The sequence below is a fragment of the Porites lutea genome, chromosome 10 (assembly GCF_958299795.1).
Source record: "Porites lutea chromosome 10, jaPorLute2.1, whole genome shotgun sequence".
Taxonomy (NCBI): Eukaryota; Metazoa; Cnidaria; class Anthozoa; order Scleractinia; family Poritidae; genus Porites; species Porites lutea.
In genome coordinates, this window is record NC_133210.1 from 998,047 (window position 1) to 1,024,695 (window position 26,649).

The window sequence follows — 26,649 nt, forward strand, 5'->3', positions numbered from 1 at the left end:
GGGTTTTTTGAGTCCGTTCTCTGCAGGAAACCTTATAGAGACTTCCACTCGTAAGGTTAGGAAACTAAATCTCGAATGATAATACAACTACCGCGGGGGTTGCGCTGTTTTCTGCATAATTTTCACGATCACAATATGGCTGTTTCAGAAAAATAATCTGCAGTATTTTCTTGAGGTTTTTATAACGGAAAATTTGACGAATCAAGCATTATTGTTTTCAAAGTTTCAAAGAATTTTTTTGAAATTTCTTTTCCAAAAATGGCAACTTTCGTTCTTTTTCAGTTTTTGTGATGAACTAGCTAAGAACAGTTGGGTAATGTAAAAGACACAGTTACTTGAGAGCAGAGGTTTTCGAACTACACCCAACAAAAATTTAAACAACTTGGGGCGTGCATGTAATTTGTACTAAATTAATTTCCTCTAAAAACTAAAGTCAAGGTAAATTGATACGTATTTCCGAGGGAGATTTGAGGAAGTGATACTTTATAACAGACTGTTGCTCAATTCTGTAGACCACAGGAAGTTGTTAGCCTCAGCATCAGTCATGGACAATCTCCCGAAATGAGAAAAAAGAGCGAAAGAAAGACAACTAGAAAAATAAAGATTACAAAGTTTCGTAACGATCTCAGAACTGATCATTAGATGAAACTATTGCGTCATTTTTATGCGAGTTTTTCTTCAATCAACAGGAAATCTGTATTTGCGAGTGCACATCACCGGTCCCGAAGCGGTGCAAAACGTGCAGCTCCTCACCGGCATTTCTAATTTGTGCGTGATTTCTCACGTTCCAGAATTGCGTTACTTTCGGTCACACTCCGACGCCTACAATAAAGACGAATTTTTTATGTTAAAGAAAGAGTTAATTGGGTAGCTTTAAGTATAAATGGGCCTGATTAGGGGAAATAAAAAGTTCAAGGCACAAATGTTTAAAGTCGTGCATTTTAACATTTCTTTTCTTGAAACACCTTGACCAAACAACCAATTTAGTTCGTGACGTCACAAGAGCGTCACATCCATGTCATTTCAATCTCGAAATGTCCACAGCTGTACATAAATACGGTCAGCACCGTCCGATCAGTATTCTACTGACTAATTTGGAGAAAAGCTTAGGAGAAAGATAAACGACCGAGAAACATTTTAAAATAGTCATGGCCCTTCGAGCGGTTGGAAAATTATTGTCACAAAGCGCTGTGCCACGTTTGGCTGTTGTCAGAACGCTTTCTGCAAATGCCGGTCCGAGAAAACGAATATGGAATTGTTCTAAAGAAACAGAAGGAGAAGTAAGATTGGACTGTCTCAAAGATATGTTAGTGGATGGTGACATTCAACTGTTTGATGTTCGAGAACCGCACGAACTCGCTTCTTCTGGACGAATACCAAAGTCTACCAACATACCTTGTAAGTTTCAAGCGAGATACCTCTTTTTTTCTGTTTTGTTATAGGTAACCGGTCATTTTGCCCTGGTTACTTTAGTAGCTGTCTATTTTCGGGTCATTTAGCGCGATTCAGTTGCAATGTTCCTCGTTTTATAAGCCCGTTAAACATATATTTTTTTAGACTGACGCGATAGGATCGTCCAGGGTAACAAACCCGAAACAAATTAATATACCCCGAAATTACCAAAATTTTCATCTGAAAATATACCAGAAAATGAAAGAAGCTTGGGGAAACCATCTACTTGAAAATATTAGTATAAAAGTATCTGATGAATACTGTATTCTTAATTTAAAAAGACCCCCGTTTTGCTCGACTGAAATAAGAGGCTGTTTGGAAGTGTTTATGTATTGAGAATTTTACCCACAGTTTGTTTTTTGCAAGGCTGACTGATTTAGTATAATCAATTCCTTTAACCAAGTAACGAATAAGACGGTATACGTTCTAGTCTCCCTCGCAGCCGTTTTTGTCTCGTTGCGTAAGCGTTACGTGACGAGACAAAGACAGCTGCAAGGCCAAGGTTCGGAACCACGTGCCTCAGTGACATGTATAACTCAAAAGCGTGAGCAATTTGACGATTCAATTTGATATTGAGGCCTCAAAAAGACACAAACAATTTTAAGTAATATTATTTATTTCCATTGTTCAGGATCTAGACCTCGCTATAAAGATGAAGTTTGCCGTAAAAATTTCAAACACAATAAACCAATTTTTTTGTTTTTACTCTTATTTCAGTGAGTGAAATTCACACAGCATTTCTGCTGAGCCCAGAAGAATTCAAAACAAAGTATGGAATTCCAAAGCCTAAAGTCACAGATGAAAATCTTATATTTCATTGTCAATCAGGACGAAGAGCTAAGAAAGCTGTAGAAGAAGTGCAACAACTTGGCTATGAAAGGTATGTTATTTTTGGAAATTATAAATAATTGTTGTTAACAATATCAACTCCAAGACAAATTTAAATCCTGTTACCACATGAGTATTTTGGTAAAATATTACAATGCTAATGTTAGATCAATCATTGATCTGCTACCTATACTGTACTGGCAGATAAGATGCTGTAGAACTGCACATCATAATAAACAGAGGCTCATGCAGCTTTCATTAACCATTTATTTTATTGATTTTTTTAAAGGGCCAATAATTTCATTGGAGGCTGGTCAGAGTGGGAGTTTTACATCAAGAGGAAACCAAGAAATGCACCTCGTAAAATCGCAACAGAGCATTAAAGATGTTTTTTAGAAAAAGAACTCCCAACAAAACAAAAGGTCAATCAGAGCTTCTTTAAGATAGGAGTTGATCTCTTCAACAGAACAAGCAGAGTAAAACAGATAGAAGAACTGCAAGACCGTCTTGATTTAACAGTAGAAAAATTATGCTATTTTTTTACAGGCATATTATAAGAGTGTGGAAAAAATATGAGCATACATTTAAGAGAGCAAAGAAAAAATATGAGCATGTATTAAACTAGTGATATTGCCTTTTATAACAGAGGTGACACATCACACAAGTGGCAAGTTTCATATACCTCTGCATTTGTGGCTCACTCTTCTATCCCTGAGGAAAACAAGGAACTGCTTAACATTATTAATTTTATTAATTAATTAAGTTATTTATTTATTCTATGCTCAATTTACAAACTTTTTGATAAATACTGCAATTTCTGTGGAGCTACAAAACAAACAAAACAAATACGTTGTCATTGAAGTGGTTTTACAAGGTCTAAAATGTAAAAACAACTATAACAACAATAACAGACATTTTATCTACAGATAAGTAAATGGGCAGACTTTTTTATTACGGTAGTCTGAAAGGATGTGTTTTAATTTCTATAAATATTTTTGTCGCTAGTAATGGCAAGCTGGAAAATTTAGCTAGAAATAGAAATGATGAATGTGTTATTTTAATTTAGTTACATGTATTAGCCAGTAATTTACCTAATTTAGGTGGTATATAATGGTAATTGAACTGAGTGGAGTGCAATTTGGCCTGAAAAAGATGTTTTACATATTATGATTTATTTAAAAAATATTGTTTCCTTGTGCATATTTCTAGTCCCATAATTTATTCAGGGTCATATGCCATTTTACGGCAAAAGGATATGTGTAATATATAATAAAGTTTTTGATACACACTAGTATTTATCATAATAAAAGAACTAGCATTTTATTAAAGTATCATTCACTGCTGGTTGAAGTTATTATTATCGCCTTGACATTTACATGAAGCAGTATATTAGATTACTGAGATCCTAAGTGATGTTTGATGTTATGTCAAATTCTCCCTTTGTTTTGTTATTATGCAAAGGGTAATTTAAGGAGAGAAGTTATCAATTCACTTATGTCCTTTTGTTCCATGTACCCCTTGTACTATGCTTATGGTTTGTGGCTTTTCAAATTTTGAATTCCCCCCAAAAATACTTCACAACAGAATTCACTAGACTGATTGCAAAATCCATTGGCCCCTAGTTATCAGACACTACTTGACTTTCTTTGCACACTACTATACTCCCGGGGGGGGGTGGGGGCACTTGGGTATTTTTTGGGTGGGTATGTGCCGCCCGGGACTCCAAATTGGCACCCCGTTCTAAAAAAAATTTCCCCTAAAATTGATACCCCGTTCTAGAATTCGCCCTTAAACTCATACCCTGTTCTAGAAATGGGCCAATTTTTTATACTCCATTCTAAGGTGCGAAGAAAACAACAGTTTGCTTGTTAACGCATTGAACCGTATTTTCAAAAGCAATCTTTCCTTGAATAATTTCAAATGGCTGCTAACAAAACTGGAACTTTCGTACGTTCGAAATATTATACCCCGTTCTAGAAAATGCCTCTGAAATGGATACCCCGTTCTAAATCAGAAGCTTCAAAATCACGACCCCGTTGGGCGGCACATACCCGTATAGGTAATGTATGGGAGTACCCCCCCCCCCCCCCCGGGACTATACTAAACCAACACCATTTCCTCCAAAAGGTTTGTTTGTAACTGACACTACTCTTGGCTTCTTAGTGCAGCGAGGCTGGGCTACCTGTGACTAAATATGATCATGACTGTTATAACAAAAATTGGGTAGCCAAAAGATTCCTAACTACCAAGCTAGAGCACCTTTTTTTTTTTAATAAAAAAACTTGAAATAATCTTGAATATGACATTAAAGATTTACCGGACAGTTCACTTTTAACAGACTACTCATTAGATCAGATAGTAAAATATTGTTTGCCATAAAATATTCATTGCCCTCAAAAGGTTTGGTGGTCAGTGGGGGATAAAATAAACAACCCCTTATGCGCAGGTTTCACAAGTAAACTTCGGCAATATGTGGCAAGATCTTTTCCCTCCAAACCTCTTCCTGATCTTTTAAATGAATGTGACACGCCCGGCGATTGAGAGACATTAGGGCCATTTAAACGAGGAAAAATAAGACGCGTCTTAAATAAGATGCGAACTTTCCGTATAAACGGCACATTTCGTCTAAAATAAGAAGCGGCTTAGCTAAGACGCGTCTTATTAGATAAGACATGCTCGTATAAATGGTACAGTTCGCGTCTTATTTAAGACGCGTATAAGACGCGTCTTATTTTTCCTCGTATAAATGGCCCTAATGAATTAAGTAAGTCAAGCTTAACTTATATGTCGATCAATAAGTCCCACATTTAACCTTCGATCCGGTCGGATTTTAGCAGCGCTCTTTCTTGACTTCCATTTTCTTTCGGTTTGTCCTTGTCTTTCCGCAGAAAAAAAATAGGAACCGAAAGCAAAGATTCAAGGAAATCAAAAAACTCTCGTGTTCCTGAAACTGAAATCTGACCCGTCCCTGCCAGACTCAACTTGAAAACTAAATACGGTACAACATGGTTTCAACAATTAAGCTTAGGTCTAACTCGTCGAATTCATGCTTAAAGTAAAATTGTCTTTTTTCAATTTAGCACCAAAGTTAACGATGAATTCAAACCTCAAAAGAGAAGTCTTTTTCCTTTCCGTAATTTTCCGAATCGAACAAAGGCAGCTATTTATAGTTCATCATTAGGATTACAAATTTTCGTAGAGGATCATGGTATATTTGAGGTCACGTGGTTCCATCACATCGTGGTGGCGCTTGAGCTGCGCCCCGAAGCAGCTCGAGTACGGGCGCCATGATAATCGAGGAAAGTTTTTGCCATCGTTCTCGTAAACGAAAGAAGTTCCGTCTGATGTAAACCCATAAATCAATGTATAAGAGTTGTTCCACGAACATGGTGATATTTGTTTTTGTTGTCGATACCTCCGCGTCTATGAACCAGAGAACGTCTATTGGGACTACGTTACTTGACGTCGCGAAAAATGCGGTGGAAACCTTTACGAAGGTAAAGTATGTCCTATTATCCCAATGGAGGCTTAGAACAGTTCCTACTTTATATGACTGACCTATAAAATTTGCCTGCTTTAGCTGCGTCAACGAGATCAAGCGAGTAGAACGGACCGATACATGCTGGTGACGTTGGAGGAGCCGCCTGGAGCAATAAAGGTAGGCCCTATTGTGAGTACCAATAAAGCGCCTATCGACTGGATCGTCGAATAGCTTTGTACCATAGAGGATTTGTGCCAGGGATCGGGAATCGCAAAAATTTAACAGTGCTATGTAGGAAAATGGGTATCTAGAGCAGTGCTTTGTTTTTGTTTGAAAGTGACTGAGTTTTATTATTTTTTCGGTAACTTTTGTTTAGTTTGTTCAATTCACGCGAAAGGCATCATGGGTATTGTTTTGAAGTGATGTGTTTACTAAATATTCTTTGTTTATATTGAATTTGGCTTGAAAACCTGTACCCATATCATTTTTAATCATAACTATAACAAAATTCTCAAATCTGATTGGCTCTCAACTGCCCTGATTTCAGCCTTAATTGGACAGTTTAATAGGACAGTACGCGTCATGCCTAAGTAATTGGACAGTACGCGCCATCACGCGCGCGCTTAAATGGCTTTTTTTTCACTGCTAGCAAAACAAAATTTCGAATTTCTTGTGTTTTGGTTTAAAAAATAGCCTATTGTATCACAAATTTTGTTAAAGTTATGATTACTTTGTGTCGTCCAATTCAGTCTGTAATCATACTCGTGATTAAACAAATCGGACTCCTGCTACGCGATCGTCCGATTTTGTTAATCACTCGTATGATTACAGACCGAATCGGACTCCACTCGGTCCTGTTACCATTACTAATCTTGGTGATTATTTTTTACTCATGATTGATTGTCATGCAATTAAACTAATTAAGACTCGTGTCTAGGGATGGGTGTGAACAGAAAGGTTTTCAACAGTTCTTTGCCATCTTATGTAATAAATAATCTTCTTTGCTGGGACTTCTAAGTTAAACGAAACTTTCTGTTTTTATCACTAACAGCATATTTTCTTTATGACTTCCAGTAAAGATGTGTACTTTTTTGGGAGGGATGGTGGGAGGGGAGGGTAGAGGTGGTGTTGGGAGTGTAAAAGCATTGTAGGGTTTGCAAGAAAGATTAGACATCTTGTAATCACCTGTTCAACATTTCATCATGGTTTTCCGTAGATAAGAAAATTTGCACTTTTTAATCTTTTCCACCCAGATATTTTATAGATCAGTACAGACCATGCAATATTAAAATTAACCTTGTGATTGACCAGCGTCCTATTCAAGGGGTGAGGGTTAAGGGTAGCGTCATTCTGGTTAGGGTGTACATGTATATTATTCTGTTGTGGGGGGCCGTTGTTTAATGTTGCAAACTTCTGCATTACAGTACTAGTATAATTATACTTTTAAGTTTGATGAACCTTTTCTGCACATTGGCCATATGTATGCTGTAGCTTTCATGGGACTGGCAAAGATATTGGGACATTTTTACCTACATTTTAGTGTAGTTTCCAGGTTGAAATTGTGTATGTACCTTATAAAGTGTTTTTGAATTGGCCTCAATCATGTAATCCTTGCTTTTTGCCAATAATTTCATTGCCTGTTCCAGTCAGTTTGGACCAAGTTCTCAGAAACTGACATTTTTTGGAAACATATTAAACAAGATGGGCCTATGAATCAGTGTATAACTAAATGCTTGCAACTCTGAATGATTCTTCAGGCTGGATGGAGAGAAAATCAAGCAACATTTATGAACGAACTAAAGAATTTACAAGCATCTGGTCTGTCAACACTGGGGACTTCTTTGAAGGAAGCATTTGACCTTTTAAATTTGTATCGTCTTCACTCTGGGATAGACAACTATGGGATGGTAAGATTTATAACTTTGAAAGTAGCATTCAATATTGCAGTAACCTTAATAATAGTGATAAATAAATGCTCAAGTTGAATTACGCCAATCTTTCTGTAGGCTATGAAATAATAGTCATGTTAAGTTTATGAGGAAATTTTGAAATCCTTTGCACACAAATCTGTCAAGAAAGCTCATACAAGCAATAATATTTCAAAATGTAATACTTTGTCAAAATGAAAATACCTTTTTATTATAATTAGCCCTAAATATGTAATGCTATAATGTGCTAACCTTTGTTTTTATCCTTAATTTTTAGGGAAGAAACCCTTTCTATGTAGAGCCAGCTATGGTAATTTGCATTACCGATGGGAACAAACTTTCTTCCCAAGGTGGTGTGGAAGATGAGGTATTTAAATCTTACAATAGATGCTTGTCACATTTCTCTTGTAGTTATTTGTATGTACTGAATAAATATAATCATCTAGGTGCATGTCATCCTGAATTGTAAGGGAAGGCACACAGTGTTTCTTTCCATTTGTTATTAATTCTCCGTGAGGTTTAAAATGCCATAAACCAATTGTGCAAACTGACCTATACATGTATGTACTTTCTGTAATGGCTGATCATAATTGTATATTATTTTCACACTACAGCTGCACTTGCCCATGCACACTACACTACCAGGACATGAGCTTACTGCAGAACCCTTTCGTTGGGATCAGAGATTGTTTTCAATCATACTGCGAATGCCTGGAACAAGAAGTCATATGCCAGGCAAGATTGGAGTGCAGACTAATGATCCAGCTATTGCTGCCATGTGTGAAGTTACAGGAGGTATTGTCATTCCAAATTAAATTGTAGATTTTTTTGTATGGAGTGAATTTTTCTTAACCTTAAGAAATTGAGGACATCTATTCAAGTTAATGCCCAACTGAAACAAATTTAATTGCTTTGTCATGTCTGTGTATTTTAGGGCGATGTTATAAGGTCACCTCATCAAAGTCCTTAGGACAAGCATTGGAATCCCTTGTACAGAAAGTTCAGTGTGGTGTTGTCATCAACTTTGAGAAGATAGGAGGAGTCAATAATCCCCCTCCCCCACCCCCTGAAGGTAAAGTGGCAAATGTAACAATGAAACAGCACACTACTTTTATTTGGTAGACACATACCAACAACTGGACAATGTTTGACCATCATGACACCAAACAGTTTCCAGGAAAATCAGTTGTTTTATTGTTTTATTGCTTTTTTTGGAATCAAATTCTTTTGCGTTTCCTATTACGTGTTGTCGTAATGAGGTACGAAACAGGCTGGGCCTAAGAGCCAAGCCCTGGTTGGTTTTAGTTGTGCTTTGTTTAGATTTGTTCATTAGTAGACCAGAATAATACATCGCAAGACAAATATACCTATATTGTTAGAAAAGGCATAGTGAAACAGAAACGAAAAAAGCTTGGAGAGAATGCCCTGATTAAAACAGGACAATGAAATATGCAATTGATCTGACTGCTGATGATTTCTATTGGCCTTGTAGTGTCTAGAGTCAGTGGTAGTGAAGTACGAGAGACTGACTCACCAACACCTCCAGTGCTTGTGACTAACCATGTAATGAATAATGTGGATTATAACAAAGATGATGTAAAAGACAAGAATCCATTCAATGATGAAAACCATTTAAATGAAGGCTCCAGGTACTGTATTCTTAATATTATGAAATAACGAAATTTTACTATCTGTGTACTTATCACGTCACATTCCTGACACTTCAGTGATTTTGTTACCTCTGCATCCTGCGTAATTGGCAGTAATTGACACACAAAAATCCCCAAAGACACAAAATAATTCATGGCATGCATCCCATAGGACACAAAGATCCATTGATCGATCTGAACTTGTGTATTTGTAGAATATCCTGTTCATGTAATTTCTATGGTAGTTATTATGGCTGTTGTTTAATGATGCATATTTCTTTAAGCCATTGTTGTGCCTTAAAATAGAAGGACTATATTGTAATTTCAGTATACTGTGATACAGAGTTTTGGAGTCTGTCTTCAGATTAACTGTCTGGTTACATAATGGCCCAAGCATTTTCAATTTCAGATTTGTTCTTTTTAACTGGGACTCAGTGGTTCTGGACTGGGACTCATGATTTTTCACAAGATGAGTCCCAGGACTCACCATAGCTATTTGTAACAAAATCATTGCACCTTCTGGCGCATGGGTTTGGACAATACCCTTTATAGTTAACCCTTAAGCCCCAACAGTGATCAACATCAATTCACTTGTAACAATATCAATACTTACTTAAGAGTAAAGGTTATGAGAATTCATTTAATGATCACCAAAGAGAGAATGCTTTGATCTTTTATTAAATTCTCTCAACTAATTCTTCAGGGAAACATATGGAGATCAGTTGGGAGCATTTGTATGTGTATATTAGTGCTGAAAGGGTTGATTCTGAATTATAAAGGTAAACTTGCTGACGTACAAATTGGTCCCAAAACAAAAAGAAAAATGCATGCCTTCATTCTCATGAAAAGGAGCAACCCGTAATCAGTACTTTGGGTCAGTTCTTTGAGAACACATGCTCAACTTGACTTATTTGAGGTTTAATCCACTTCATTTCCACTGCTCTTAAATTAAGTATAGTAACTATAGCAAAGTAAGACCACCACAAGAAGATTTCCACTGATATGAACACTTCTGTCAGATACACAGCAAAAAAATTCAAGATGGGTGTTGCAACCAACCTTGTACTCCGTAGAGTGGAATGGTTTGCTTGACCATCTGAGGGTTAAGTTTTGGTTGGGTGGTAATTTTTGAAATACTTGGTGATAGATATTATTGTTTTATGTTCAGTTTGTCTCCTGTGTCATCGAACCATTCTCTATCTGATGATAATATTGGAGCTATGGGAATTTCAAGGTCAACAACAAGCTCACCTGTGCCACAAAGCATGCAATCCACAGCATGGATAACCTGCCGAAGGATGATTTACATCAAGAACAACCCTCCTTCTGGACACTGGCCTGTGCCGGAGTCATTCTGGCCAGACCCATCAATGCAAGCACTGGTATGTATGTTTTATGAATTGTTTTAGTGTTCCTTTTCCATTAAAGACATCAACAAGCATTTCTATGCCCTGGCTAGTGGCATATGGCAGCTGCCTAAATTAAGAGATGGGGCTGGTAGTTGGTAGCGGAGATTGTGCTCATTTCAAATTTCACAAAATTACACTTTACACATGAAATTTTCAGTATTTAAGCTGTGTTTTCACACCTCTTGTGAAATTTGACATTTATTTTCTCAGGCTCCCATGAGAAATAGTCTTTGGTGTCATTACAGATAACCAATTATATCTATAGCCCTTGAAAAATGCCAAAAACAATGCGATATTGTTTAAATTATTCTTGTACAAGAATTTTGTCCACTGAAAATCAAAATTACTCAATATCCTTATGGATTTCACCTTAATTTGTTTGCCAGCCATCAAGAGAGGCTCACCCTAATGTGATGTTTTCATGCAACAATTCTGAACCCTTGGTTCTTGACAATTTACCATTTGACAAATATGAACTTGAACCATCACCTCTTACCCAGTACATCTTGGAGAGGAAATCACCATCAACATGTTGGCAGGTAAATTATTTTATTTTTCCTGCCTTTTTTTGAAAAAAAAGCTCAGAATGTACATGTAATTTTTTCTTTGAGTAGCTTTTGGGAGGAGTGAAATGAAAGGCTTCTACCCATTTTGTGAAAAGAAAAATTCCAAACTGAAAACTACTATTTAAAGCTACAAGCTTTTTATTGTTAGCCCATCCTCTTAACTAAACAAAGCAGAATAACTCAATGCTAGTGTATAGTCATATTGTAGAGGAAGCAACTTTGGGGTGTTTTACACTGCACAAAATTTTGGCCTGGATAAAAATTTAGGACAAGAGGGAAAGTGAATTAAGCTTGCCCTGTACACAAATTGTTTTTATCACTGCTGTCATGTTTCCCGTTTGAACTTGTCTTTCCTATTTTTCCTTTCATTTCACTGGGGTAAATATTGTTTTCCTAATATGCTTAACATGAAATTTCCAAGTTACAAAGACTGTCAACCCAAATTTTCCTTGCACCTGCCAGTTCATTTATATCTTGTGTTGTTTAGTCAGTTGTGTTAAACAGCTTAGAAAATGGTGTTTGGTTGTATTTTTTTCTCTCTTTTTCTTAATGTACATTTTCAGACATTTATTGTGAGTAGCAGCAAAAAAGTTGGAGAGATAGGATACCCCTTTGGTTACCTGAAAGCAAGCTCCAATCTTCAAACTGTGAATCTCTTTGTTATGCCATACAATTTTCCTGCACTCTTCCCAGTCATAGGTAAGATAATTTCCTGTTAATTTGTCAGTGCTCGCTGTAACTGTTTCTTTGGAAAGTTATTACCAAGGGTAAAACTAACACAATAATGTTTCTGCCTCTTGAGGGGAACTGAAAACTCAAGTTGTCAATAATCGAAAGCAAAGTGCTTGCTGTCAGCCAAGTTTGATAGTGCTGCAGTAATTAGTAGCAGTATTTCTAAAGTAGGCATGAAAAGTAGCCAAGATTTGAGCATTTCTTGTGTTGTCTAGATATGTCTCTACCAAAAGAGCTTGCCCTCATATTTTTGACAACCAGAATCTCCCGGCCACGAGCTTGTACATTAAACACCAGTAGTTTTAGTTTAATGAGTATATTTATGTTTTACGAGCATAATCCAAACTCTGCAGGAAGCTCACAGCTTCTCCTTGCAAATGGTGGTGTTGTTACTCAGCTAGTGCACTTCATCTGCACCTTTGAGGTTGGTGCATACTTGTGTGACATGTAATGTTCTTGTCAGCATAATTTAGTAAACATGATGTTACACGTAGTTAAACCTTCTGATCAAGTCATGTCTCCTTTTGTCATTGTCAAGAATTTATGAACTATAATATTTGTCACATTTTTTTCAAAGTTGCTCTCCATCTGTCCTTGCCCAAAGTCCCAATCCTTTTTAGAATATGTGATTTTTAAAGCAACATTGCCGAGGATATAACATGACTAAGGTTATGACAAAGCAAATGTGGCAAATATTGTAGCAATTAACTGTGAAAAAGTCCTTATAATTCTTGAGGCCTTTAAAAGGGTCAAAGGTTTGTTGTCATTCCACTTTTTCATAGCAAGTCGTTTGTCTGGGCAGCTGGGAGTGTCATCTACTGAAGTTCATTTAGAAATACAAGCCATGATAAACAGCACCATAGTAATGTGTAGACTAAAAAGTAGTATGTGTAATAGTATCTGGCAAAGCTTTATCAGATGACTCGAAAGCTAGAGTTTTATTTTTTCTTATAGATGAATTAGTGAAAGTTCACAAGATGAAACCACCACAGAAGTGGAAAGAGAGATTTGATAATTATCTCTCAACAATGCCTAGCTACTATGCAGGGGTATGTAGCTGTAGCTGTAGCTGTAGCTGTGTTACAGTCAATAGGGAGCTTAAGCAACAACAACAACGATGAGAATGGCAAAAAACCCAGTAGGTTTAGATTGGCAAAATAACAACTTTAACACTTGCATCACGCTTTTTTGTACTTTTCTTAGATGTCACTGCCCGACTGCGACATGAAAATGCCTAATTTCACATTTTGTCGAGGACGGGAACGCAAAACAATAATTTTCTTTTTCTTTTCCTGAACTTTGATACAATCCTTTAGAATTCACCTCCAAAGAACTTTGTTTAATATTTGACAAATTAAACAAGATGGAATAAGCGCGATAAAATGTGAGGCAGCACAAATTCACTTTTTAAGTAACGTTTTCGTAGCCGTCACCGTCGTCGTTGCTTAAGGTCCCTAATTGTTGATTAATAATGTCCTTTGTGCTACAGTCAACTCTCTCTTAACCCTTTAAGCCCCAATATCCACATATACATTCTCCAAACTGTTCTCCAAACATTTCCTTAGTGAGTTACTTGAGACAATTTGATAAAAGATGAAAGGAGTTTCGCTTTGTTGACGATGATGATGATAATAATAATAATAATAATAATTGTGCACACCTCTGGGACAGACCTACATAGTACTAGTAAAAGCCACATGCAGCTTTCCTTAGAGAGAGTTCATTGTACTGCATTACTTTTTTGTTTGTTTTGCTAATGATGCTCTCTATTCTGGTAAATATGTCAGGAAAAATGTTTATTTGTGCAGTACAAGCTCTTTAAGAGGCTTATGGCACACAATAATATTGCTGCTGATTTCATCATTTTTTAAGAACGTTTTTATTTGAAGCAAGCGAATATTAACGTTAAAAGCCGACGTTTTGGTATCATCATGACACCATTCTCAAGGCAAAATGAATAAGTAATGCAAAGATTTGATTTCTATAGTCGCTACAAATTAGCATAATAACAAAGGATCACAAGCTCTTCAAGTGAATACGAAATGTCGGCTTTTAACGTTAATATTCGCTTGCTTATGTTTTAAGAAATCGTTACTGATCAGGTTTTTATTTTACTTTGTATTAACATTTTATTTATTTCTTTTTGTTTCTTGCAATTAGCCCTTGCGCAATGCATTTCGTCGTATGGGCATTCCACCATCTTTTGTGCCAGACCATTTGGATTCATTCTTGAGTTACACTGTGGTCAACTATTTAAAGAAAGTCAAGCAACAGGTAAGAATAAGGGAGAAGATGGTAGACATAATTATAACAGTTATGATTGTCTCTGCATTTCTGAACTGATTAACCTGTGGTTTTGTTTTTAGCCATGCCTGAAAACTGGTTTGCATACTCAATTACTTTTTTTTCACCCTTTTTTGCAATTATTTGCGTAGAATACCCGTAAATAATCTCACAAGAGAAGCTAAGTCTACTTCCACTATAAACAAAGCATTGATTTACATCTTTAGGTACATTGTAAAACAACCCATCAGGATGATTCCATGTTAAAATACAGGGTGTTTTATAACACAAGTTGCAGCCAATTGATTTAGGGCATGGAAAACAGTGAACAGTTTGCACTATTTATTGAACTTTTATTGCCATGTAGTGGATAATAAATGGACTTGTTGCATGTATTATTTGCTATTTATTCTAAACATTAATTTTTTCTAGAGTAAAATAGAAACAGAGAGGCTTATTTCTTTAGTGGGCAAAAATCCTGCAAGAGATGTTGTACCACGTCCACTTCCAAGGTGAGCAATGATATGAATAACTATTGTTTCGTTACACAAGTATTTTAGTCAACAACTTTTCCATTTCCATGTTATAACTAGAGACAAATGCATCAGTGTATCTTAATGAAGGCTCAAAACTTGTGGTTCTTCCACTTGATCATTTTGCATTATGCTTATCAGTTAAGTTGAGAGATGGTGTAGTTCATTTGGAAGTAATCCATTGCCCAGACTGAAATAGCTTCTAGTCTAGGAGACTGCATATTAAACATTCACTGTTCAATGCCTGTATGTTAGTATTCCTAGATGAATTATGCCCCTTTTGAGGCCTAATTTTAAGCGTTTTAAGCGCAGCAGTGGTAGTAGAATTTGTTTAAAACAAATATTTTAAAGTTTACCATTTTTCTTTATTTATCACACATGATGATTTCGACATTGCTGATCCTAGCAGTACACGGGACGCATGTCATACATGAACCTTGTATACGGCCTAGCTCAACACGAGAGCTTCATAGCTCAGTGGTTAGAGCATCCGACTGGTGTATGGAAGGTCATAGGTTCAATTCCCGTCTGGGACTCAGATTTTTCTTTGTCCCATACTCATGACATGTTGATTACATCATTTCTCAAATATTTTAAAACCTTTACATGATTATGCCTATAATTGCTCAGGTTAACCCATTACTCTGTCCTGCCAGCCGACCCATAACTTACAATATCCGCATAACATTCAGCGATGGAAGATTTTGAGTTCTTTGTTGAGTGTTTGTGCAACGGTCTGTGGAGCAGTTGCTTTTACGTCTTCCCCCCCTCCCATCCCTTATTTTTCTTACTTCAAAGGTTTCATCAGCATGATGGGTGCCTGGAATGGAGGCTCATGGCTGGGTTGCAGGGATTTACCAGCCATGCGGGCAGTATTCTGTCTAGGGGCTTGCTGGCCACAGTGGAAGCCCCCTAGGTATCCAAGGCACCCACCTTCTACTTAAGCGAGGCAGCTGGTTAACTTCATTTGTCCTGTTTTGTCAACTTATTTTAGTGTAAGAGCACCACAGCCAGCAAAAGCCAAGAAAAAGGACTTCCATGCTCTTCTACATAATAGCAATATTTCATCTAGCAATGATGATCACAGGATACCCAGGTAATAGAATTTACTGGCCATGTAACCAAAATGTGATTCACTGGATTTATGGTCTCAAAAGAATGTCAATGTGTTTCATTGTTGATACTAGTAAATGAGTAAATTACCATGAATTGAAAGAGACTTGATCAGTTCTTTGTCCAAATTAGATTTATGGTCACCTGTAGGTCTGTTATAGTAGTCCTTGATTGTTTTTCCATCAGTAATCACTTTGCAGAAGGAATTATAGAAGTCCTTGATTTTTTGCAAAATAATCACTTTGCAGAAAGAATCATGTAGTTGACAGGAGCTGCTGTTTGGGTGAACTAAATATTTAAGTGTCAAGGGTCCAGATATCAAATTTAACTATAAGTGGGTTCCTTTCATCATCCACATGGAATGCTGCCACCTTATCTAGTAATAGACCCTCCCATGTTTTTTTTTCCAACTTTTGGCATGGACAAGTCAGGGAAAATCCTTCAACTCCACTGAAAAGTGCACCTTTGAATTTGTAGGATCGCCAAGTTTGAAAGTGATTTGGTGAAAGCTAACAAAAATATAGCTCCTCCAAGTTGCAAAATTTTACAGACTTTTGTATGGTAGAGGGCACAAACTTGAACCCCCGTTCCCCCCCCCCCCCCCCCCACCATACAAACATCTGTAAATTTTTGCAACTTTGGGGAGCTATATTGTCGCTCACGTAAGACGTATCACATTTTACTAATCTTATGGCGCTCTTTCCAGTGGTGTCAACAGATTTTCTGTAACTGATCCATGTCAAAAGTTGAAAACCTGTGAAAGAATTTATTTTACCTTTGGAGCTGAAGCTGAGCTCACCAAATAATATATTATTTTCCTTGCTTGTCTTTTAAAAGTTATGAGAACAGAGATTGAGTATCAGATAAGTGCCCACTACCACTCCTAAATAATGATTATATTATTATCATTATTATTATTATTATAGTGAGGCGGACATCAATATTCCAAATGTCGGATTACATAATGGAAAACAGGTGGGTGTGTTAACCAGATAGTTTCTTTTGATATGTGCTTTACATGTACATTAATTTTTTCTTCTTTTGTGTTGTAAACAGGTTTTTTATTACAACCCCTTTATATAACTACCATTATAATTTGAGCACATGACAGTAAGATCTATTTCACAAAGGGCTGTCCAGATTATTTTTCCGATGCTTTGTATCAGTCTGTAAAGGGCATCACATTTCAGTGTCAATTATCTCCACTGATACAGCCATCAAAGTGAAAGACACCTAACTATTTTATGGTCTTATTTTGTTTGGCAAATAGTCCTCTACCTTTTTTATTAATTTTATGTTACATAACTAGACTTGTACTGTATTGCATATTAATAACATTGTTTTATCCCAATTTTTCTGCCCTAGAATGTCAGAACACGAAGCTACAAAAATCCTTTCGACATTTCAAGAGAGGAGCTCTTAGATCAAGTTTCTAGGATGAGAATCAACTTCTTTCACACAACAGCAACAACAACCAGACTTCAAGATGAAGGTAACCTTTTTGTCTTTCTACCCTTCACCTAAATGATGACACATACCCACTATTCAAATCATGTATTTCTCTGTTTCTTTGAGACTTGCTGTTGTGTAACGATGCATCAAAACAGTAATAATATTTGCCCTGGTTGTAAACATACTGATAGCAGAACATCAAATGCATGTTTAGACACTCCAGATGGTTGGCAACAATGCAAATTTAACATTGCAGTTATCATTATTTTTACTGTTTTTGATTCTCTCCTTATCATTACTGTCTCAGTAGTAGGGCAATAGTATTCAGCTACATCACAATGCTTTTGCAATGGTCAAAACGATCTCAGTAGCTAGTTAGCTGTAACAATAACATAATTGCTGTTATTTCACTTTTATTAGATGCACGACACAGCGTGGCAATTGCAGATATGGGTAACTACCAAGAAGTGCTAAGGCAAATGAGCCCTCTGCGAGAAGTTGATCCTGGCCAAAATAGAGTTCACATGTTTGGGAACCCCTTTAAACTTGCCAAGGATCAGGTAATTAAGGGGATTAACAGTCTGAACAAGACAGAGAAAATCAAAGGTCTGGAGAAGAATGTGTTAGGGAAAGTCATATAATTTCTTGTGTAATGATATTACCTATACTAATCCACATCAACCCGCTCCCTCCTAATAGAATCTAAAGCAAAGATTTCTTTCTACAAAAATTCATTTTTATTTTTGTAAAATCATAAGAAATAAGTAACTTGTGATAATTAGGGTTTGAGCATATCATGCACAGATTTTAAAATATCGTGGAGGGAAATATTTCCCCACCATATTTTGGTTCAGCAATAACCAACACTCTTAGAGTTCCTAACACATTAACATTTACCGCACATTAAACCAAAAAGGCCTTGACTTGAATACGGTGTTGTCAATTCATCATTACAGTTAAAATAATGAAATAAAATTAATACTCTGCATTTGTTTTTTGGAAAAGAAGCAGCTTTTCAAACTAGTATGAAAGCTTAAGAATTAATGGCATGGACATAATATCGTGATCACTTTTTTGTTTAGCAACAAAATGATTTCTTTGTCATTTCCATAACAGCGAGTCATGGTCGATGAGGCTGATGTAAATGAGGCAATGGCTGGCCCACCCTCACGTAAAAGACCCCCAGGATCTCCTGGATCTCCCAGGGACAGGAGGAAGCAGCAAGAGACACCCCCTGTACGGTGGCCCAACAAAACAAACCAAAATGGTGGACTAAGCCCACCACATGGACCATCAAACAGCAAAGTATCACCAGATAAAAGCTTGTTATCTCCTGATGCCAAAACAAACAATTTGTTTCCAGGCCATGGATTAAAACGAAAACATACTGAAGGAAGCGAAGGACAAAATAAGTTGCATAAAACTTCAAAGGGTTTGATTAAACCGCAGCTTGCAAGACTTCAGCAACTACACAGCAATAAAGGAAAAATAAATCGCAAGCAGCAGCCAACAGTAGGGAAGAGTGATGCTGTTAGTTCTTCCAAGAATGATTTTGTTGCATCAATTCTCAAGGAAGCAGTGACCTCTCAAAGTAGGACGTTTTCTGGCCAAGGAGGGCCTCCATTAAATTCTCATGACAATACACTTAGTAAAAATAGACTGGCAAACTCTGAGCTACCTGAGCCACTTGTAGATGGAGATGTTAAAGGAAGGGGTTCAAAAGGTCCTTCACCAAGATTGCTGAAAAGACAACTTGCAAAAGAAGCACATGAAGAAAACAGGCTGATAAAAAATACAGTATTCAGGGAAATCAGACAACCACATAAAAGTAATTGCAACTTTGATTTCATTGCGTAAACAAGTTGAAGTCTCGTCTTGGTTGCTCATAAATGAGAATCAATCTTTTGATTGATTGATTAATTGATTGATCTATCGAATCGATATAGATCGATCGATCGATAGATAGATAGATAGATAGATAGATAGATAGATAGATAGATAGATAGATAGATAGATAGATAGATAGATAGATAGATAGATAGATAGATAGATAGATAGATAGATAGATAGATAGATAGATAGATAGATAGATAGATAGATAGATAGATAGATAGATAGATAGATAGATAGATAGATAGATAGATAGATAGATAGATAGATAGATAGATAGATAGATAGATAGATAGATAGATAGATAGATAGATAGATAGATAGATAGATAGATAGATAGATAGATAGATAGATAGATAGATAGATAGATAGATAGATAGATAGATAGATAGATAGATAGATAGATAGATAGATAGATAGATAGATAGATAGATAGATAGATAGATAGATAGATAGATAGATAGATAGATAGATAGATAGATAGATAGATAGATAGATAGATAGATAGATAGATAGATAGATAGATAGATAGATAGATAGATAGATAGATAGATAGATAGATAGATAGATAGATAGATAGATAGATAGATAGATAGATAGATAGATAGATAGATAGATAGATAGATAGATAGATAGATAGATAGATAGATAGATAGATAGATAGATAGATAGATAGATAGATAGATAGATAGATAGATAGATAGATAGATAGATAGATAGATAGATAGATAGATAGATAGATAGATAGATAGATAGATAGATAGATAGATAGATAGATAGATAGATAGATAGATAGATAGATAGATAGATAGATAGATAGATAGATAGATAGATAGATAGATAGATAGATAGATAGATAGATAGATAGATAGATAGATAGATAGATAGATAGATAGATAGATAGATAGATAGATAGATAGATAGATAGATAGATAGATAGATAGATAGATAGATAGATAGATAGATAGATAGATAGATAGATAGATAGATAGATAGATAGATAGATAGATAGATAGATAGATAGATAGATAGATAGATAGATAGATAGATAGATAGATAGATAGATAGATAGATAGATAGATAGATAGATAGATAGATAGATAGATAGATAGATAGATAGATAGATAGATAGATAGATAGATAGATAGATAGATAGATAGATAGATAGATAGATAGATAGATAGATAGATAGATAGATAGATAGATAGATAGATAGATAGATAGATAGATAGATAGATAGATAGATAGATAGATAGATAGATAGATAGATAGATAGATAGATAGATAGATAGATAGATAGATAGATAGATAGATAGATAGATAGATAGATAGATAGATAGATAGATAGATAGATAGATAGATAGATAGATAGATAGATAGATAGATAGATAGATAGATAGATAGATAGATAGATAGATAGATAGATAGATAGATAGATAGATAGATAGATAGATAGATAGATAGATAGATAGATAGATAGCAGTATCCACTTATTGACCAGCTGACACCTGCTCTGTAAGTTATATACTGGGTTCTGAAGAAAAAAAAACCTAAGTTCTGTAACTTGCAGTGCAAGTGAAAAATAAGAGACTAGTCAAAAAAACAGCATGGAGGAACACAATCATACCATACAGTATATTATAGCGCACCAAATTGACCAATCACAGAGTGTGTGTTCGTAGAAAGATTATGATAAAAAACAATTATTTTACTGTCTTGTAATAGTTATATGTCAGTACAAGATACCGTCATCCCCCATTCCCCCTTGGATAAATGATATGAACACCATGCCAATATTCTAAACGGTTTTTTTTATATATGATTTTAATGAAAGAATTTCTTCACTCCAGTCATTGATGTAGTCACTCTGTACTGCAAGTCTTCATTGAAGACTCACTGTAAATTGCCTTAATTAAGTAGTACGATTACAAACTTTGTGTAGGAAACATAAACCTCTGGTTCTTTTTGGGGTCAATTTGGCAACAGTAGAAGGGTTGAGTTATAAAATTGCTTCTAGTTGTGCCAATCTTCAAAAGTTAATGAAAAGTCTGTTACTATCATGTTTGGTTTTTATTTTTTCTCATTCTTTCTGCTTAAAATTATGTCTCCCCTGGATATCTGACACTTGTGTTTTTGTGTTGTAGGTGATGAAGTTATCCTGAATCAAGTTGCCAATTTGAAGGGCTCACTCGAAATTCAGTGCTCGGTAATTCATGAAATCATAGAGGAGGCAGAACTGTTCAAGAAGAAATTGTTGGTTGAAAACCTCAATTTATACCTTGCGAGGCTACAGCAAAGACTCTCTCCAGACTCCATAGAAGATAATTACCCCACAAAGAAGAAGAGATAGCATTTGCCAATTTTGCAGTACGGCTCGCTTAACTACAGGCCTTGTCGGTGTCTGTTTTGATACATATGTAAATTAGCAAAATGCAATATTTTTCATAGTCCTCTGAGAATATTGTACAGTTTCTTCTCACATTGTACTTACCACTGAACGTACTAAATTATTTGGACTGTAAAGCGTTGGCATTACAGTTTGCCATTTGTCTAGTGTATTTAGTATATAAAATATTTTCAAACCTTCCATACATGAATTCAGTGTACAATTTTGTAACTGTATCATTGGTAGTTACAGAAGAAAATCCATTGATTATAAAATATGTTGTTGTTCTCCAGAGTTGAGCTTTTTTATGAGGGTTACCTTTTGCAAGGAAAAGCAAGATGGCCAAAGTGCAGTGATATAGTTCCAGAAAAAATTTTCCAACCCCCCTCCCCCAGTGCTCATAGGATTTTCCTTACAAGCCTCCCCTTTCTCATGCTTTCTGGATTTTCAAAATGTTACCCCACACTCTCTTCAGAAATTCCCAGTCATCCCCGAAAAAAATATAGAAGAAAATGCATGTGTAAAATTTTTGCGAAAACAAATTGCCTCCATTTTACTTAATCAATAAAAATCGTTATCAGAAATCAATCGATATTAATCGATTTAATCCACCGATTAACATTGATTGATATCAGAAATCAATAGAAATCAAAGTCACAGGGAAAATAATTATTTATTTATTATTATCGATTAACAAAACCAATAACAGTTGATCAGAATTGATAGTAATCGATAACAAGGAATAATCGTGAAGTGAATATTCTCAGCATGACGATGCTAGTATTTTGGCAAGCAACACCCATGAGCCCAGCTTTAGCTTAACACCAGGCATTTAATTTTTGATGACTTCAGTAACTCCTAAGGCGCAGTCTTCACCAGATTCCCTTTTTTTTGGATATTTTGTTTCCTAGGTTATTTTACTAGATCTTTAGATATCCATTCAATCCAGACGTATTTCTTTCTTAATACAACTCGTTGAAATCATAAGAACATTATTATGCTCCATATTTATGGAGTTGCTACAGCGACAGAAAGCAATTTGTTCCTGTTAGTGTTTTGTTCTTTCAGTATTTTATCAATCAAAGGAACTGCATAATTTCACAACTGAATGACTAAATAATACCCTACGGACAACATCGTGATAATGTTGAACTTCTGCCGAATAATAACTTAAGTCTTTTCCGATAATAATCAACAGTAATCGATGACAATCAATAAAAAAATCATTATCGATTTTTATCAGAAATCGATGTTAATCGAGTTCACAACTTTTTGTTCTTTATCGATTTCTATCAATAATGATAGTAATTGATATTGGAGAATTGATGTTCATTGATGATTGATATCGATTACTATCAATTATTGGTATATCGATTAACTACATCAGGTGTACCTAGAGACTGGGTTGGTATTATGTTGAAGTGCATAGGCAACTGGCTCAAGACAGTCAAGAAGAGGACATGATCTACTTTTTGCATTGACTTCAGGGATGTAATTTAAATACAATGCCCATGCTAGATCTGGTGCCATTGGTGACTCATAGGTTGGAAGGTTGGTCCAGTTTGATTCAACCAAACCGCAACAAATAGCCTGAAACTGAGAGGTACATTGATCACGACTGCCATCTTGAAAAGCCAAAAAAAAGACTGAGGCAGGAGGGGTGGGGATCTCCCTTATGTTAAACCCATCAACCTCTCCCTTAAAATCAGTTTTTGACTCGTACCAGCCCTCTAGTAGTATTTTAAACGTGAAAGATGGCAGGATAATGTTATTCCCGAAAAAAAAATCATGGATCACATTCCAAAATATGCCTGCTTTGCAGGCTACACAACTTGTGTGAAAGGGATGAGAAACATCTTGAGAAAAAAATGCCAAAAAAGTACTTCCAAACTGAAAGTCAGTTACATCATAAAAGCCTTGCATGCCGCTACCACATCATGATTAGCAAAGACAGTCCCCCTCACACTGAGTAATAGTCCAGTTCCAAACTATTTTAGAACAAAATCCATTTCTTAGTTTCAAACCGAGCAGGACTGGGTACTAGTCAGTTCATTATGGGAAAAAACATGAGACCCACGTAGAAAGAGCAGATGAAGGTTAGAAAAAAATAAAATCACTGGTGTCAATCGGGCCAATATGGAACAAGAAACAGCTATATAAAAACATTGAAAATTTATGAGATATACAGGTTTCTGGACTCTCTGTCCGGATGATATTTTTCAAATTTTGGAGTTTTATAATGTCTGTATTGCATTATTTACTATCCCATAATAAACTGACTCAACCCAGCACCCCCCAGCAATGTTTGGCTCTTAGATTGAGGAGAATAAGACAAAAGAAATCACTTCACATTAGCTTCCAAATAATGGGTCCCAGAATAAAGAAATTCCGATATATTAACATTCTTACTTGGCACTGAGGCTTAGGGGAATAATGAATTTAAAATATCAAAATTGATCTATTAGGCAGTCTTAGATTGGAAGGTTCAATTGCCATTAAATCATTAAGGTTATAGTTGTTTATTTTTGTTCAGTTTTTGTAAACATTAGAATTATTCTTGCCAACATTGAATATGTTTGTGTAAATCAAACACATGTGATATTGATGCTGCTGATGGCTCGTTAACAGGGTCCCCCTGATAGAACAAGTCATAATCAAGGTGTGCCGTTTGTGTCTCAAAATTCTCGGAGAAAAAAGCCATAATGTCCGGTTCTTGTGTTAGAAGTTTGGTACTCTTTGAACTACTTCTAGCCTTTGGATAAGCACACTCGGCAAGCACATCTTTAGCCTCGACATCAAGGGGAATCAAGTCAGCATAGATGTGACAGCCTTTCTTCACGTTGACAGCCTGAGCAACTTTTTCTCCGAAAATCACTCTTGTAGTCTCAGATTGTTCAATTTCTTCAGCGATTGCCAGAGCTGGGTCAAACTGCTCTTTCTGAAGAGCTGCAAGCTTCTTACTCACTAGGTTTGTTGAGTTCATAGAAGGCTGAGCCAGGCTAAATATCAAAGGAAATGGAGACATCATGTTCAGAGTTCAGATCAAGGTCTCTTCAGAAGGCTACCTGTAACTATTTTTAGTCGCCTTTATTTTATAGTGCCATACCAGCATATTGTTTATTTGTTTGCTGTTTAAAAGAAAAATTATCTAAAAGCTTAGCTTATGTAATGCACCAGTCAAAGTAAATCCCCGCGCCCAACCGAGGAAAGGCAGGAACATTAGCAGAACAAAAACCAGTCATTGTCTCTCAAAACTGTCCCTGTATGCGGGGTCTTGGATAGGATTGCCTTTATGGTATCCGAACCAGGGAATTTCTCTGCTGGAGGCTTGGAAGCTAGAACTGTGTGTTGCAAATAATTGATGAGCTGTCTAGATTAAATTTAAAAGAGGAAATAAAGTGGTTCAATGTTACCTTGTTGTCTGTTTTTGTGTTTTTAATGAATTTTTTTAGGAAATTCATTATTTTATATTTTGTGGCCCAAAATTTTTGAAACCAGCTTGATTTATATTTCCCTTTGTTTCAGATTATGATAATTAATATAAGACAATAAAAAATTGAAAACCAAACCGGTTTGAAACTTTTTCACCAAATAAAGATTGGAACCTCAGCATATACTTTCACTGGTAAGCGGGGACAAGCGAGGACATTGGAATGGGGACCCGACAATTTTTTCGAGTTCTTTTGTCCAAGTCCCCGCCTTTTCCCGGGGTTGGGGGAGGGGGGCGGGGTTTTACTTTGACTGGAGCATAGAAATGCGACAATAATACTACTTTTCACATCTGCATGCATCAAAGAAACTGCATTTCGCTTGTTGTGTCACTGTGCAATTTATAACTAAATACAATACTGCACCTTACCAAGAATAAATTTCCTTCCTTTGCTCCAACTTGTTTTCGGTGGAAACATTTGAACTGACACCGCTTCTCTGGCTGTTTTCTTTGAGTCTGTTTGTTGGCTGTTTCTTTTCAGGAGTAAGATCCAGTTGAGTACTCTTAAATAACGTAGTTTGTGGTTCTAGTGTAGGCTTTGGAGGTAGTCTTATACCTTCAGAATCCATTTCGAGATTTTCTTGCTGTTAAGTTAGAAGAAGTTATGCCCATTCTGTGAACATCGCCATTTTGAATTTGGCGCAATCGTGAAAAGTAGCTAAAAGTGCGTGTTCGTTACACGTAGTAGAGAATGTGTAAACACTCATCCGCTGGCTAATAAATCGCCTTGCGTCTCTTTTAAACTCTCAAAAGATCGTGATCGCATAACTTTTTTTTCTTCTTTTAATACTGATAATTTTATGATGAATTTAATTGCTTAATCTGTCTCTTGCTACTTTTAAGTTTATTAACTATGGTCACAAGTCGAAATATTCCAGTATTCCACACGTGAGTAATAATCTGACTCAAAGGGAAACGAAAGCTTTTGAAATCTTTTTATGTTAGTAAGATGGAGGTAAAACCAATTCAAAATTAAACGATTTGAAAATAATTTTCCTTATCAAACTCCTAAAATGAGAAAAAACAAAAAAGAAAGAAAGAAAGGGAAAAAAATGCCGTCCCCGGGTGGGCTTGAACCACCAACCTTTCGGTTAACAGCCGAACGCGCTAACCGATTGCGCCACGGAGACAACGTTGAGAAATGGCTGAAAATATTGTTAAAAATTTGAGACCCCTACTGCAATTCTAGAGCCCAGTTCCTCCAATGTTACGCACTGTTTAGAACCGTTCGGCTCGCTTCCCAACACGTGCACGATACATGATGAGAAATATATGATGAAGACGGTGGGAAGTTTTAAGAGATTGGTTGTTGATATACATCAGGAGACAAAACATTACCAACTTCCACGTTTGTCATCACGCTTATAAATGTAATATTGGCCTCGAATGAATCAGCCCTTTGCCGTATTGCCAGCCATGCATTCAGTTTTGTTTTTATTCCCCCTTCAAGGGACGTC

The 26,649-nt window shown here is 36.1% G+C and overlaps 3 protein-coding genes and 1 non-coding gene across 4 annotated transcripts; 2 read left to right on the plus strand and 2 right to left on the minus strand.

Moving 5' to 3' along the window:
- Positions 1–1,056: 1,056 nt before the first annotated feature.
- On the plus strand, positions 1,057–3,759 carry LOC140951350 (thiosulfate:glutathione sulfurtransferase-like). Its single transcript, XM_073400616.1, has 3 exons — positions 1,057–1,398; positions 2,170–2,332; positions 2,570–3,759. Exons 1-3 carry the CDS (start codon positions 1,149–1,151, stop codon positions 2,661–2,663), a joined length of 507 nt encoding a protein of 168 aa, XP_073256717.1. The 5' UTR covers positions 1,057–1,148; the 3' UTR covers positions 2,664–3,759.
- A 1,757-nt stretch (positions 3,760–5,516) lies between these two features.
- LOC140951320 (integrator complex subunit 6-like) lies at positions 5,517–21,992 on the plus strand. Its single transcript, XM_073400573.1, has 19 exons — positions 5,517–5,777; positions 5,861–5,938; positions 7,519–7,668; positions 7,967–8,056; positions 8,304–8,484; positions 8,624–8,761; positions 9,182–9,338; positions 10,507–10,720; positions 11,134–11,286; positions 11,877–12,012; positions 13,000–13,094; positions 14,206–14,319; positions 14,761–14,840; positions 15,856–15,957; positions 16,901–16,949; positions 17,340–17,466; positions 17,847–17,986; positions 18,543–19,254; positions 21,461–21,992. The coding sequence occupies exons 1-19, from the start codon at positions 5,643–5,645 to the stop codon at positions 21,664–21,666; spliced, it is 3,057 nt and encodes a 1,018-aa protein (XP_073256674.1). The 5' UTR covers positions 5,517–5,642; the 3' UTR covers positions 21,667–21,992.
- A 2,253-nt stretch (positions 21,993–24,245) lies between these two features.
- On the minus strand, positions 24,246–26,179 carry LOC140951341 (uncharacterized). The gene is made up of 2 exons (XM_073400609.1): positions 25,562–26,179; positions 24,246–24,701 (listed from the first exon to the last, which is right to left on the minus strand). The coding sequence occupies exons 1-2, from the start codon at positions 25,759–25,761 to the stop codon at positions 24,254–24,256; spliced, it is 648 nt and encodes a 215-aa protein (XP_073256710.1). The 5' UTR covers positions 25,762–26,179; the 3' UTR covers positions 24,246–24,253.
- Positions 26,180–26,248: 69 nt separating this feature from the next.
- On the minus strand, positions 26,249–26,322 carry Trnan-guu (transfer RNA asparagine (anticodon GUU)). The gene has a single exon. It is a non-coding gene; the product is annotated as a tRNA-Asn (tRNA).
- Positions 26,323–26,649: the final 327 nt, after the last annotated feature.

Excerpts from the sequence above, each read along its gene's own strand:
- LOC140951341 (XM_073400609.1), bottom strand. The coding sequence starts at position 25,761 with ATGGATTCTGAAGGTATAAGACTACCTCCAAAGCCTACACTAGAACCA. Across the intron at positions 24,702-25,561 it reads AGGAAGGAAATTTATTCTTG|CCTGGCTCAGCCTTCTATGA; the intron begins GTAAGGTGCAGT and ends TTTGATATTTAG.
- LOC140951320 (XM_073400573.1), top strand. The coding sequence starts at position 5,643 with ATGTATAAGAGTTGTTCCACGAACATGGTGATATTTGTTTTTGTTGTC. Across the intron at positions 16,950-17,339 it reads GATTACATAATGGAAAACAG|AATGTCAGAACACGAAGCTA; the intron begins GTGGGTGTGTTA and ends TTTCTGCCCTAG. Across the intron at positions 17,987-18,542 it reads TTAAACTTGCCAAGGATCAG|CGAGTCATGGTCGATGAGGC; the intron begins GTAATTAAGGGG and ends TTTCCATAACAG.
- LOC140951350 (XM_073400616.1), top strand. The coding sequence starts at position 1,149 with ATGGCCCTTCGAGCGGTTGGAAAATTATTGTCACAAAGCGCTGTGCCA. Across the intron at positions 1,399-2,169 it reads AAAGTCTACCAACATACCTT|TGAGTGAAATTCACACAGCA; the intron begins GTAAGTTTCAAG and ends CTCTTATTTCAG. Across the intron at positions 2,333-2,569 it reads CAACAACTTGGCTATGAAAG|GGCCAATAATTTCATTGGAG; the intron begins GTATGTTATTTT and ends ATTTTTTTAAAG.